This window comes from Gymnogyps californianus, chromosome 14, assembly GCF_018139145.2.
Source record: "Gymnogyps californianus isolate 813 chromosome 14, ASM1813914v2, whole genome shotgun sequence".
NCBI lineage: Eukaryota > Metazoa > Chordata > Aves > Accipitriformes > Cathartidae > Gymnogyps > Gymnogyps californianus.
Genome location: NC_059484.1, coordinates 16,082,422 through 16,096,500, shown reverse-complemented (window position 1 = coordinate 16,096,500; position 14,079 = coordinate 16,082,422). Strand labels below are relative to the sequence as shown.

The following is a 14,079-nucleotide window of genomic DNA, read 5'->3' as shown; positions in this document are numbered from 1 at the left end:
CTCAAATGCTTGACTTAGTTTCAACCACACGAACCATGTTCTCAGGTACAGAACTTCCTTTTCTTAAAGGAGATGGGGACATGCAAATAGTTCACATGGCTCTTCATGTTTCAGGAAGGCAACAAATCTTCTGCAGAACACTACTGAATTTACTCTGGTCACAGACTCTGAGTAATTTCTAGATGTAATTCCTACTATTCCATTCCTTCTGAACTATCCCAGCTCTGTTCCTTTCCTAGCCTGGTTTCTTTTCAAAACCAAATCTCTCAATCTAATCAAGAGTTTCCACTCCAGAAAGGTCATTTAGTTTTGGTCCCAAACTAATCCAACCCAGTGCTCACCACTTCAAGCTTCTCCATTCAAATAAACTTCACACCTCGGTTTAGCTATTCACAGTGCGGTTCCCCTCATTGCCCATTTTCTTGTTCAACCAGTATCAGTTCTGCTGGTCACTCTGTCAGCACCTACAAGCTCAAATTTCTCAGCAAATATTGTGTCTCCCCTTTAGCTCCAAATCACAGTCAACATGTCAGGTGGAGTTCAGCTGGAGTTCCAGCCCTCCCCGCTTCAGTCTCTTACACACCTCACTCCATAATTTTAGGAAAGCCCAGTACCAAGACTATCTGGATACAGACTTAAGCTAACTATATATAACTTCCTCGCTAATACCACACGATTTTCATGGTAGATTTTTTTTCAGTAAAGCAAGGAAGTAGATCTGTTGTAATTTATTGTCCTGGTTTCAGCTGGGGTAGAGTTACTTTTCTTCCTGGTAGCCGGTATAGTGCTGTGTTTTGGATTTAGTGTGAGAATACTGTTGATAATGCATGGTGCTTAGTTGCTGGCTGGGGTTAAACCACGACATTTATACAGCTTCTCAATTATGTTTATGGATTGAACATAAAGGAAAAAAGCACATTAAACTAGAACTGGATAGAGTTTTCAGCCACCAGGCAAAAAAGAAAGAAATTTAAAAGACAAGCATGTCCAGGAAGTAGGGGAAGAAAAGGAAGGGTGCAGAAAACAAGCAAAACCGTCAAACAGACTAGTCATTAAATTAAAAAAACAGAAAAAAAAGAGCAGCAGCAGAACAACAGAAGCGGAGAGATATATGAAGTCTGCACAGGACTTTGAAGTGCTGATCATTTACAAACTTTACTTTTCAGAATCACAGAATGGTTGAGGTTGGAAGGGACCTCTGGAGGTCGTCTGGTTCAACCCACCTCCTCAAGCAGGGCCACCTACAGCCAGTTGCCCAGTACCATGTCCAGATGGCTTTTGAATATCTCCAAGGACAGAGATATTTAAGAGGTAAATATCACATTTTAAAGACTCATTCTTTAGTAATTTGAAAGGTCCACAGATACTCATGTTTTATCTTTTAATCAGTTCAGCATTAGTTAAATCCAGAGCTAACCTGATTTAAGATCTATCTACAATGCAGTCTTTATCTTTGAACTAGAAACAATCTTAAGGTTTAATAATATTCTTATGAACAAAAGCAATATAAACTTATGAAATAACAACCCCCTGCCTTCCCCCCTGTTTCATAAGAACATCTGTATTAATAAAGAGTATTGTTAATGATCTAATACTACCTACTCTGTGGATGATACCAGCGGAGTGGAGATGTTTGATACCACATAGCATTTGGTAAAGAAGATAAGACATTCTTTCATGATCCAATTCCATATGAATAACCTGGCATAAATTTGCATCCATCAGCTCCATAACCAAATATCTAAAGCACAAGAAAGAAAGCATTAAGGAAACTTGAGTCTTACTTTTCATATCAGGTTTAAGCTTAGCATGAGAGACATTTAATAGAAGTCAACTACTTCACTAACATAAGTATCAAAAAGCTTATGATGAAAAAAATGATGCATGACCAGTGTCAAAATTAAATTACTATCTATTCAAACAGTCTTACTATTAAAAATTAACAGCGTTCAATAGTCCATCACAAGAGATTAGAATTCCACCAGTTTTATAAACAGTAATACAGAAGAATAATTCTCAGTTTATGCAGCATGAAAAACTAAGACTGACTGAAGTTGATATAGAAATTGCAGATACTGCACTGTGTCAAAAAATGATGCTTCTTTTCACTCTATTTTAATTTTAAAAAATCAAGAAAATTAAGAAAAGCACAGTAAGAACTAAGAAGGAATGATTCATTTTCAAGTTAAAATATCATCTGCTTACCCTCTTCAGACACACACCCCCCCTTGTTTACCCAAGAAGCCCATTCACAAACCACAACAGCATATTCACTGGAACCTATGAATACCCCACCAATTAAATCACCATGAATCCTTTCTAGGACAACTGACATAGCTTGCATAAAAAAGAAATATATTCATTTCTTAATTGAGGCCAAAAATACTGTTGTGCTGGTGTGACTGGTATGGCAAAAAAATGGTATCAGATTATCCAGACCAAGTTACTATCCTGAGGTGACCCATTTAGCTAAAGGACAACACACACAAACCAGATGCATACGCAATCAGCAAAGAATGGGCAGATAGATGAAGAAAAGGTAAATAACCTTTTTTTATTTCCCACTTCCATCTTATGCATGTAGTGAAACAACTTTCTTGGTCTTTCTTAAAGAATTCTAGAAATAAAGACTAATTAAAGGCTAAATTCAGCCTTTAGCTACCCTCTGTTTTCAAAGTGTGAAGTCTGTAGGATACTGGAAATACAGCTCCAGGGCTTAGGCCAGTATTTGTTAGGAAAATTAAAACAAAAATCTAGTACTTACACATCCTGAAATTCTTCTAGTGACTTCTGTGGTGTAAATACATTTAATAAGCTAATTATCTATAAAATAAAAATAAACATTAGAAGAAAACTCCACTTTAATTCACATAAAAATCCAGTACTGCAGAAGTTACTATTCAAAATCAAATGCACTGTTACTATATACAATTTGAATGTTACTTGGCTTCACTTAATTCACACATGCTGAAAAACTGCCAATTCAGAAATAGTTCAAAACTGCAGCATGTATGCCAAAGGAACTAAGACAGGACAAACCCACTTTTTTCTTTTTAAAGTTATATGACACCTTCTGTCTCCCTCCCCAGTGCCTGAAATACATCCAATTTTTTCCCCATAAATAATAATCTCTTATTTTAAATCACATGTTGTGCAAGGAATTTTAACCAAGGCTGTCCAACAGCACATACACAGAGGTGCCCCATGCCATCCCATTAAACTTAGATTATGATGTACTATTTCTAGGAAGAACTGCTAAAATTACTGTACTGCCCTCCTTAATAACCACCTTGCTTTTATTCTGCTACTTCTGGACTTCATCAAAAGCTTGCTTAAAAATCAATCCTAAAAGGCTAATTGACTCCGGGAAGTTTGAGGCCTGAGTGCACAACTTCAATGATCAGCAACGTTTCTAGTTCATGCTAGTATCAGGACATAACAGTCACATAAACCTTATATTCTTGTACTTGAACATTGAAGTATTGACATTAAGGCTTGTTATTTTAGAAGTTTCAAAGATTTTAAAATATATATGTATTGTCCTTAGTATTTCACTTCTGTTTACCAGTAAATTGTTAGACAGTGCTGCACCCTGCGAACCCCACCAATTAAACACTGTATTTAATAAAAACCTTGCCTAAGCTCAAAAGATTTAACTACAGTGCAGTTACAAGAGCCAAACTCACAAACAAACCCACTGCCAAACAGCCTTTGCTACAGTACGACTTAAAAGGGCAAATGCAATACAGCAAGGCCAGCTCTATAAAGCTGACACTGATGGTTAACCTATACCAACAACGCAGCAAAAACCTCCTCCTCTTGGCACTTCATACTCCAAACAGCTCACCCAAGAACTTAACCATACATTGTGGAGAACTGCATCACCCATAGCAAATCTTTCCAGTCTTTCTCTCATTATTTTTCCGTTACTTTGGTTACTAACAGCAAGCAAGAGAGCAAATCCTGAGCTTTTTTGACAACTTAGAGTAACAAGGGAGAGAAATATAAAGCCAAACTTACGTTTTTGTGATTGACACATTTTAAAAGAACAAGCTCTCTGTAAGCCCTTTTTGCGTGGGTTTGATTCTGAAAAGGACGACTCAGCTTCTTTACAGCAACATTTATTCCAAGGACTGTATCAAACGCAGCACTAGAAGTTTTCAAAGACAAACAACTTAAGTTGAAGTCTGCTTGAGGGAGAGGAGGGCAAAAGGGAGATGGGAGTGAGGAAAGGAATCAAGATTTGAGACAAAGCATATCCGCTAAGCTGTTTATGCTAACTTCATCATTTAGAAAACAAACATCCTTTAAAACCTACACACCCTTTAATAAATACAAATAGGTTAAACAGAAGCCACTGACACTCATCAGAAGTCTTCCTGCCCTCCTCCAGAAGTCTTAAGACCAAATCTGCTGACTCAAGACTCACATTGAAAACTACAAGATCTAAACATATTTTAAGCTTATTTGAAATCAAGAAGCATTTCAGTTGCCCAATCTGTATATTTGGAGTATTTTTTTTGGACACTGTTGCTGACTGACAATCATTTAGTATTTGCAATAGAAATTTCTGTTTGCTAAAGGAGAGTCACAACCATGTCTCCCTGATCCGTTCTGCAGGCATCAATACTCTCCTGTATGTGGATAGTTTACAATTATAAACAATTGTAGTGCCTAGCAGAAAATTACATTCATCATCTGGTTTTGGAAAAAAAAAATCCATAGAATTGAGAAATACGGAAAACTCAGATTGCAGGGAGCAATACAAGAGTTTAAAAGTGAACATGACCATTAATTTTATCTTGTTTTTCAGTTGTGCTTGTTCCTTCCCTCTGCAGTTTAAGGTTGAGGTGTAAACTTGCTTTAATAGCTGTAAGAATCTAAAGCTAAATTATCTGTATATGCAGAATAATACTAAAGTGGGAATATTCTTCATTATTAACACACAGACTATTCGGCAAAATATGTGAATTCATACCACAAACTACCCGAGTTCCAATCTTTAAATAGTTCCAGTTTTACATAAGGATTCCCACGTTACTCTATTTCCATTTAACGTTACTTTCACAGGGTAGGAAAGAATTCTCATTCACATATATTTTCCAAGCGTATTTAAGCTCTTTGTGAGCTCCTTCCCTATCTCATCAAGATACGTACAATATCAGCCTTAAAAGGACCATCACATTATAGTACTCTTTCAAAAAGTACAGCTCCCCTGTGATAACAACAATACTCAAATTATATGAAGTTTACCAGCATCAAGTCACTGCTTTCCCTACTGGAAAAAGCAATACCACCACAAAGCAGGGCTCACCCATGAGATGTTGTGTTTTCTTGGAGGCATGTCCCAAATTACACGTCCCAAATTAGAATCAATGTGCCACTTGCACTAAAGGCTTGCTAGCATTTATTTCAGCTTAGTTCTGTGAAATACGTAAGTCATTATTCAATGATACAAACACTCTCAGATTTAAAGACTGTATGTCTGTGCAAAACAAAACACAAGATGGGAGGAAGGCAACTGGCCAGACAATTGGAGAAATTATCTTCCTCCCATATATGAAAGCACTGATGTTTCAGTATTCACTTCACCTATAAGACGTTATATGTAAATTAAAAGGTTTTGCATAAGTTAATGACTTCAGCTACACCTGGGATTAGTATAAAGTCAATAACCAACGGGGTCTGCATGAATTAGCTGTTCAAGTCAATCACAGGTCAGCAGTGGACAAAGGAACAATTTTAGGGGAAGTATCCCTTTGTGATCTGACAGATCAGGTATATGTCAAGGCTCAGCCTGAGCACATATGAAGAACTCCACCTGAACCTCTTATTTTGCTCACGTACATGGGAGTGACTGACATTGGAGCTCAAAAAAAAAAAAGCAGCTGTCTGCTACCTACACAATCCAAGGGGAAGAATTAAAGAGAGACTGGTAGAAAAAAAAAAAATTGGTAAAAAATTGTGTGAGCGTGCATTTATTTAATTTACCAAGAAAAAAAAGACAGAAGAAGATAACCTCTATTACCACCAAGACCACACTTCTAAATATCACGTAATTTTACATGAACAAAAAAAATCATGGATGTAATTGGTGTTAAATTTCTTTCCCCAACCCTGCTCATTTGAATTCAAAAGAGACTTTTTTATCATGGCAACTGTTTTGGGCACAGATTTTAAAAAAGTGGATTTGCCAGAGTCTACCCAATTATCACCTTGGCTACTAACAGAATGTCTGCAAATTATTTCAGCATTTGATATCATGGAAGAATCTCCATGTCTATCCCACTGTATAACAGCGATTCCAATTTGATCATAGTGAATTGCAGTAGCGTCTTCACTGCACTTGTGATAGTTTTGCATCTTGAGCAAACATTTAATATTAAGAGTAGTGATGCCACATATATGATGAAATCATTAACAAAACAGTATGACCTAAATTATAGTAGGAAATCACACTTCACTTCTGTAGGCAAATGACTTTTGCTTTGAACTGCAATACACTACTACTATGGACTCTTGCTCTGCCAGTTCCACTTCACTAAATCTTTCCCTACTGTCTAAACAGGAGTTTGCAAATAGTAACAAACTTATCCCAACTGTTTCTTCAACCGCAACTGTAAGTAAAGTTATCAAAACAGTCAAAGCTGTGCTATTTATAAGATCATGGTTTTGCTGCATTGCAGGACGAAAGAAATTTGCTGGGACAGAAAAATCAGATTCACTAGAAAATTTAGGAAATCAAGGACAAGAAAGGAAAAAAAGATGTCAGGAAGTCATAGACAAAAACTACTTCAAAAGAATAATTTTGTGTAAGTGATTATTCAGTCCTAAATAGATTATAAGACTTCAAATGTATTAATACTTACGAACAAAGTGCAGAAAGTAATGTATAAAAGTGTACTTTGTATATAAAATACAAAAGATATATCCAATTTCTCTCCTAGCCTGTTTGCAGTGAGCTAGAAATACCCTCTACATAACAACTTACTTCATCTTCCTAGAACTTTATCACTTTTCCTAGGTATGTATTTTTAAAACTACTTATTTTCCTACATTTTAATATCAAAGAAAAAACTAAGCAGAAGCAATACCAATGAGTTTTCCATTAATATTTTGAGAAAAATAACAGAATTCAGATCTCTCCTAGTTGAAGTGACACATGTGGTATTAAAAATTTCTCACCAAAAAAATAAAATCCACACACGTAACTCCAGAAATATTTTTCCTAGTTTTTATGTTAAACACTGGATGATAAAAAAAGCCTCCCATCTGTGTGTCACACTAATGACTTGACAATTTTTCCAGCCAAAACGTGACAGGATAGCAATCATCTTACACTGAGTTTTCTACATTTTACATCCTAGTATTTTGTATCTTTCCTTTGCGTACTATAAGGAATTTCAGAAGAAATTAAGATTTTGTACCTTCTTCAACTTGGACATAGTTGTCAGATATTTCACATGAAGATTTATGCAATGTTTCACTCCGTTGTTCCATAAATCAAGTATTCTCAAAACAAGTCAATAGATCAGATCATTCCTTCTTCCTCCCAAAACGTTGAGCTTAACACTACCCTAGCTTCATTTTGAAGCAGACCCCTAGTTTAAGTCATATAGTTTAGAAAGGCACTACTTCTAATGAAAGAAGGAATGCTTACAACAACCCTAAATTCCTGCATGCCATCTAGAACAAGCATAACTTTAAGAATATTTATACCTGGAAAATGTTAGCACTATACTAAATCTTACCCAAACACTAATAACCAGTATCTAGTATGCCTATCCACTCATCACTCAACCCACTAAAGAAGAATGAAATATGGTGTTCTCATTTTGCTTATTTTTCACCTATTAGCAGGGCAACAGGGGTATCTGAATAATTTAAAAATAAAGGGATGTTCTCATAAAAATGCACTCTTTTCCTGCATATATAATCTCCTACAGTTATGAAAAGGCCAAAAAGACATGGGCAGGTGCTGTATAAGGAGTTGCTCACAATACATGAGTCATCACACTTATTCTGCAGAATTTATAGATGAAGAGAAACTGCAGACTGGATTTAAAGCATGAACAGCCCACCACGTGTTGTGATTAAGTCTAATATTAGAGAGTTCTGAGCATATCTGTTTGCTCCTCTGTGTATGGAATCAAAAAACGCATCAATAAACATTTCTGCTGTTACCAAGTAAGTTTTGCCCAGCAAAATACGGGCTGGCACTAAGTCGTGTAGAATGGATTGCTGCAGTCTAAAAAATATTTGAAAGTGTTTACCTTTAGCTGGCCCAGAGGTGTGGTGCCATACAAGAGACTAAGGTTCAGGATCAGACTAACGACTCTCACGTCCTGGGCCAGTGGAGGCTGAACACATAGCTGAGGTGACACACCAAGGAAGAGCCGGCCAGCCCAACCCCTCACACAGCATCCCTTTCTGGTTAATCCATGGAGTGACAATGACACTGATTTGCCTCATCCTGCCAGTTAATGGCAAGGCACTGCATTGATGGCTCCTAGAAATGGACAGGAGTGATCGGGAATAAAAGGGGGGGAAGAAAGGGGGCCATGATGAAGAAACGAGTAAAACCCAGAATCGCTCACCATCGCATTGTCATACCTTACACTGCAACATCATAACTACATGGGGAATGTGAGAACTAGAAACAGAAATAAAGTGGTTAATGAGAAGGAAATTTGTTGACCATTTTAATTTATGCAGTTATCCAAATATTAATTTTCCCCTAAAAACGAAACAAAAAAAAAGGTTTGCACATGAACTATAGCAAGCAGGTGTTTTAGAATTTATTTAGTCCATAAACCTGTAGCAAGAGACAGAAATTATCATCAGTATTTTACATTCTGGCACCTCTATCAGGAATACATTCAAATTTTGTTTCATATTTATAGTTTTTTATATTTAAATAAAGTATTTATTACTCACCAAACAATGCCCTGTGCCCCTGATCCTATGGGCTTCAATTGCTGGTAACGTTTTAGTACAGTGAATGTTGAATCTGCAACTTGAACACTGTAAAACTGACTATCACATTTACTGTCACTCATGGTGTAGTGTCATGTAGTTTTCTCTCTCGAGGACCTGGTAAAGTTTTCAAGATCTTAAAGAAAAAGAAAGAAAACAAATGTTCAATCTCTCACTAATTTCTGGCAGACAAGATGGAAAATATATTATACGTATTTTAATACATATGAATTTTTCAATAGCACACCATTAAATAAGCATTCTTTCAACTTCATGTATTACCACTGCTAATGAAAAATACTTGCAGACAGACAGCAAATAATTAAAGCCTTCACAGCTTTAAGTAAATGCATGTTTCTACTCAATCCCTAAAACAAAAAGCAGCTAAGTAAACAACTGTAAAAACAAACAAAAACACCCAAATCCAACAACTCTCTACTCCTTGAAGGCTACTCCCTAACTTAGAATTACTACTATGTGCTGGGACTGTATTAATTTCTGTATTATAGAAAAAAAACATAAATTATGTCTTTCAAACACTGATAACGCAGATAAAAGCAACAGCAGAAACCCGTGGAGTCCACAGACACAGAAGGAAACAGGGTTCTAATAAAAGACTTGATCACAACTGCAAAACAGGTTTGAAACAAAACAACTGCCCCCAATATCCCCATGGCTGCTGCAGTTTCTCCAACATCCCTTTCAACCTAGTTCAGTAGGAAATTTCAAGCAGGGCTCTGCCTCCTCACGTCTGGCAAGGCAACCCTTTCCTGATCCATTCCTATTGCAACCCATTCTCCCTCCCATTTTAAACACACCATAGCATCCTATGCTATCAGCTTATGGTCCTACAAGAATTACAGTTTTGTGCTACAGTTCGAAAGAGACTTTCATGCCATAATAGAGAAGAAGTTATATTCATCTGTCAAGAATGAATTAGAGGTAAGTAATTACATCGGAGAGCAAGGTAATGGACTAAACCTCTTTAGCTCTAAAGTGCTACAGTAACGAGAGTACAGACCTCCACTCCTCTTCCAAACCTTGCAAGAAAATTACCTCAGTAATTACTGAAGAGGTCTCTAACAAATTCTCCCATTTTTAATTTCACATTCACTATGACAGATAGTGTCATTACAGCCCAGAGTAAATTGCACAGCCAAGTGTTCCTTGAAACAGGAAATGAAAGCAGATCACCTTCCCCCAGAGCAGCTGTCTTAACCACCGGCCTGTACAATGTCTGTTTTAGCTAAAGAAAGAGCAGCTAGTCTCTCTCTCTCGCTGGCCTATGGAATATTTGTGAGCCAATGCAAAACACAAAAGCCTCAAGAGCAACCCAGAAGCCCATCCTAGAAGGGCATACAGCTTTTGGTTGCTTCAAGAATTAGAACTTGAACCTCTCTTCCTAGGTGCACGTAGGAGGGAGCAGCGTCTTTTCCACGGCTTAAGCCACCAGATGAACTCCAAGAAATCTGCAAGTAAAACAAGCAGAAGACCTACAAATCCTCATAAAGACTGGGTTTAAACTGAACTGGTAATGGATAGTCTTAAGGGATTCTCAAGAAATGCCTACAGTCCCTTTTACCTTCTAGTTTCTCCAAATCTAAACAGCATTTTAATAAGTAGATATTCAACTTGGTCATCTCTGGCAACAATTTAGACAGTAAGTTTACTTGACACTTCCTCTTAGAAGCTTAAGAAAAAAAAGTAGAGGAGAAAGGATCAGCAAAGGGAAAATGTGAGCTACCAACTTTCTGCCTCTGCCACAGCAGTGGGGGGGGGGGGGGGGGGAGGGAGAATTACATCTCCTATACAATATTTTTAGGGGCAGTCAGACGCAGTTCCACAATCAGCTTACACTAATGTGAGACCAAAATGCTGCCTTAAGAGGCGCTCTCAACCTTTCCTACTACACCCCAGGAAAAATCCCGCTCTTTTTTCCAACCCTTTTTATTACTCCAAAGCTATGGACTCTGAGGTACCAAATTTTTTGATTAACAGTCCCTGAGCAGCCATGGTATTTTCAGTGCATCTTCATACATCGGAAGAAAGGTACAGCTGGAAGGCCAAGATCCTCTCTCTGAAAAGGACTTACAGAACAAAACCAAAAAAGTATAGATTTTGCATAAGCTGGGTATCAAGTTAAAGATCTGTTAGTTACACAAGAACTATGCTGTACCTCTTCATGGGTTAACGAAACACTTTTCTGTAACAGAGATAAAGAAGTAGGGGAAAAGGAAGTTATCCTGAGCCAGAGACACCCTCCCTTTAAGGAACCTTGTCTGTACAAAGCCATCTTTTAAAAATCATTTAGAGATCAGGATAAGCTCTCTAGACAAGACCCAAAGAGGGAATTAGGCATCACAACACACAAGTTTTATGTATTCTGACATCCTTTGCAATTCACTGTGCTAAGTACCCGGCCTCTCCATAAGGTGAGCCCTAATTTTTACTTGGTCTGCAAGCTGCTTGGATGCATCAGGACATACATTATTTCAGACATACACGTTAATGTATAAATTAGGTGCCTAGGGATTGTAGCTGTTCACGGGACTTCAGACAATCTATTTTGGGGGCAAGATCCCTCAAATAAAAACAGATTTCCCGTTGCTCAAGGGAGAAGAGTATCTGGCAAATAAGTTTCTTAATCCTGAGCTGTTACTCTCCCACCTGAAATAATTTGATTCATCGCTCCAGCTAACATACTCCACACTTCTCCTATACAGGAATTTTTTGGAAGTAGGCATTATTTCCATTTCTGAAATATAAGTTTTCATTTATGGCTTCCTAGCTGCAGCTGCACCAAACAAGACCACCAGCAAATGTAAAAGTCACAGGAGGGTCAGCAAACATACTTCTACTTATTGATAATAGCATGTTACTGAATCACAATGTTTCAAGATGTTTTTCTATTTTAGAGCATGCACAAGATGCATATAAATTGTGTGGGGTTTTTTTAAATACAACTTGCTCGTACAATTGGGGAAATTTAAGAATCACACAGCTGACCGAGCACATCACAGGCAGGAAACTTACAGGAGTGGTTTTCAACCGGTAGTTCATGAAAAATAACTAGAAAAGTAACCAACACACCAAAACTACCATCGATAGGCTTATGAGTTGTTATACAGAATTCCACCGAGAAATTTTTAGAAGTTTAAAGCAACTGCACTATAGCATCATCCTGTATTAAACAGTCACTTCCCTAAAAGGCATGTATTAAAATGGCAACTTATTATTAACCAGATCTGTCCTCTGGGTATCTTCAAGTCAAAAGCTTCTGAAACAAACAGGTCGTGGCAGTTGGGAACACATTCCCAGGGTTGTTTTGGTTACAGAAGTGTTATTACTGACAATGAAGCATAAGAACATCAAGAAACTTAGCTTGATTTTTAAGCCTCAAGCTAAAACTCTACTGCTGACAGAATTAATAGACAATGAACATATATATATATATTTATGAAAAGAAAAGATACAGAAATTTTGTGCAGAAAATCTCCCTCCATTCTCTTATTCACCCTTGCAAATGCACTTCAAATTCAGGTGTGCCCTTTTAAGGACTATTATCCAATAGCATTGAGGGTTTTCTTTAATCCTTACAGCAATATATATCAACAAGTATGAGTCCAACTACACAGTCACAGTGAGTTACCTCCTACCCCTCTACTCGCAACCCTTGAACAGTCTGTTACAAAAGGCAAGTGTAGCAAAGCAGTAGCTGAGTAATGTCAATCCATTACAGCACAGTTTAGAGGAGCTCTGTATCTGTTTAGCTCTTTGAAAAGTCGAACTTTTTCCTTAAGCAACCCAAACTATTACTGACTAAAGATTTTACCAACTACCTGTTATAGTATCATTCAGCTGTTAAACATACACTGGAGACAAACACTCGGTGTATCTCAGCGCCCCTGCTAGGGCAAGTTGGTGGAAAGAGGGAAAAAGTTTGAACGTGCATCTGCTGTAACCAATTACGCTGTTGTAAAATTATGTAACAGCCATATAACTGAGCAAGAGCACTCCTCACATCTCTTCTAAAACTTCTGCCGAGAAATTGCTTCGGCTCAAGAGAAAGCTCAGGTTCGCTCGCATTGCATCGAGAGGGGCGCGCAGCACGGGCCTTTCCCTCGGCTCGGCCGCACTCCCTTCAACCCTCTCAGGACGAGGGGGGGCTTCCAAGGGACGCCGAGCGCCGGCCCCGCCGCACACCGAGGCACCAGCCGGGCACACCAGGGCACGGCGGGGCGGCACCCCGGCCGCTCGCCGGCGGGCGCGGGGCAGGGGGCGATCCCGCCCCGGGCGGGACACGAAGCAAGAGGGGAGAAGGCGGAGGAGAGGCAGCACACGCCGCAGCGCAGCGGGCGCGGCTCCCGCCGGGAGCGGAGCGGGCCGGGGCCGGTGGCGGCACTGCGGCACGGGGAAGGGCGGGGGGCTCGGCCAGGGCAGCCCCGCAGGAGACGCGCGGAGCAGGAAGGGGCCCGCCAGCCTTGCCGCATCGCTCGTGTCGCTCCCCCCGCCTCCCTCCCGCTCGGCCGGGCCCGGGGCAGCGGCACACGGGGAACCCCGGCTCTGCCCGCGCCTCGGCGCGTGGGGCCCGCGGGAGAAGCCAGTGACTCCGGTCGCCACCGAGCCGGCCCCGCGGCCGGGAGCATGTCCCGCTCCCGCTCCGGCCCCGCCGCCCGCAGGGCCCCCCTCACGGCGGCTTCCCCTCACCGTCTCCTCCCTCGGCCGGGCTTCGGCGGGACGGGGCGCGGCGCTCGCGGGCCACGGCGCTCGCGGGCCACGGCCGCCGCCTCCTCCTCCGGCGCGCAGAGCTGCCCCAGCCACAATGGCCTCCCGGTGCTCCACACAGGCCGCGCCAGGCCTGCGCCTGCTGACAGACAGGCGCTCAGCCCAATCGTAGCCCTTTGCCGGCGAAGCTCAACCAATCGAGCTCCGGAGGTGGGACCTACTAGCCGCTATATAAGGGAGGGCCGTGAAGGACTGCAGTGGAGACAGGGCAGTTCAGGCCAATCGGAGCGCAGCCCCCGCCCCCTGGCGTGATGTCATCATCGCACGTCAACCTGTCACCATATTTATGATGTCACCTCACAGCAGTGCCTCGTCATG

General features: G+C 40.1%; 1 protein-coding gene across 3 annotated transcripts in view; it reads right to left on the bottom strand.

Moving 5' to 3' along the window:
- Positions 1 to 13,745, bottom strand: part of MAPK9 (mitogen-activated protein kinase 9) — a 29,491-nt gene extending 15,746 nt beyond the window's left edge. For all 3 annotated transcript variants that reach the window (XM_050905639.1, XM_050905637.1, XM_050905640.1), the window contains exons 1-5: positions 13,684 to 13,745; positions 8,938 to 9,112; positions 4,021 to 4,150; positions 2,765 to 2,823; positions 1,603 to 1,741 (exon numbers count right to left, since the gene is read on the bottom strand). In XM_050905639.1, coding sequence (XP_050761596.1) covers positions 1,603 to 1,741; positions 2,765 to 2,823; positions 4,021 to 4,150; positions 8,938 to 9,059 — 450 coding nt within the window. In that variant the 5' untranslated portion in view covers positions 9,060 to 9,112; positions 13,684 to 13,745. The remainder of the gene's footprint in view (positions 1 to 1,602; positions 1,742 to 2,764; positions 2,824 to 4,020; positions 4,151 to 8,937; positions 9,113 to 13,683) is intronic.
- Between the last annotated feature and the right edge of the window lie 334 nt (positions 13,746 to 14,079).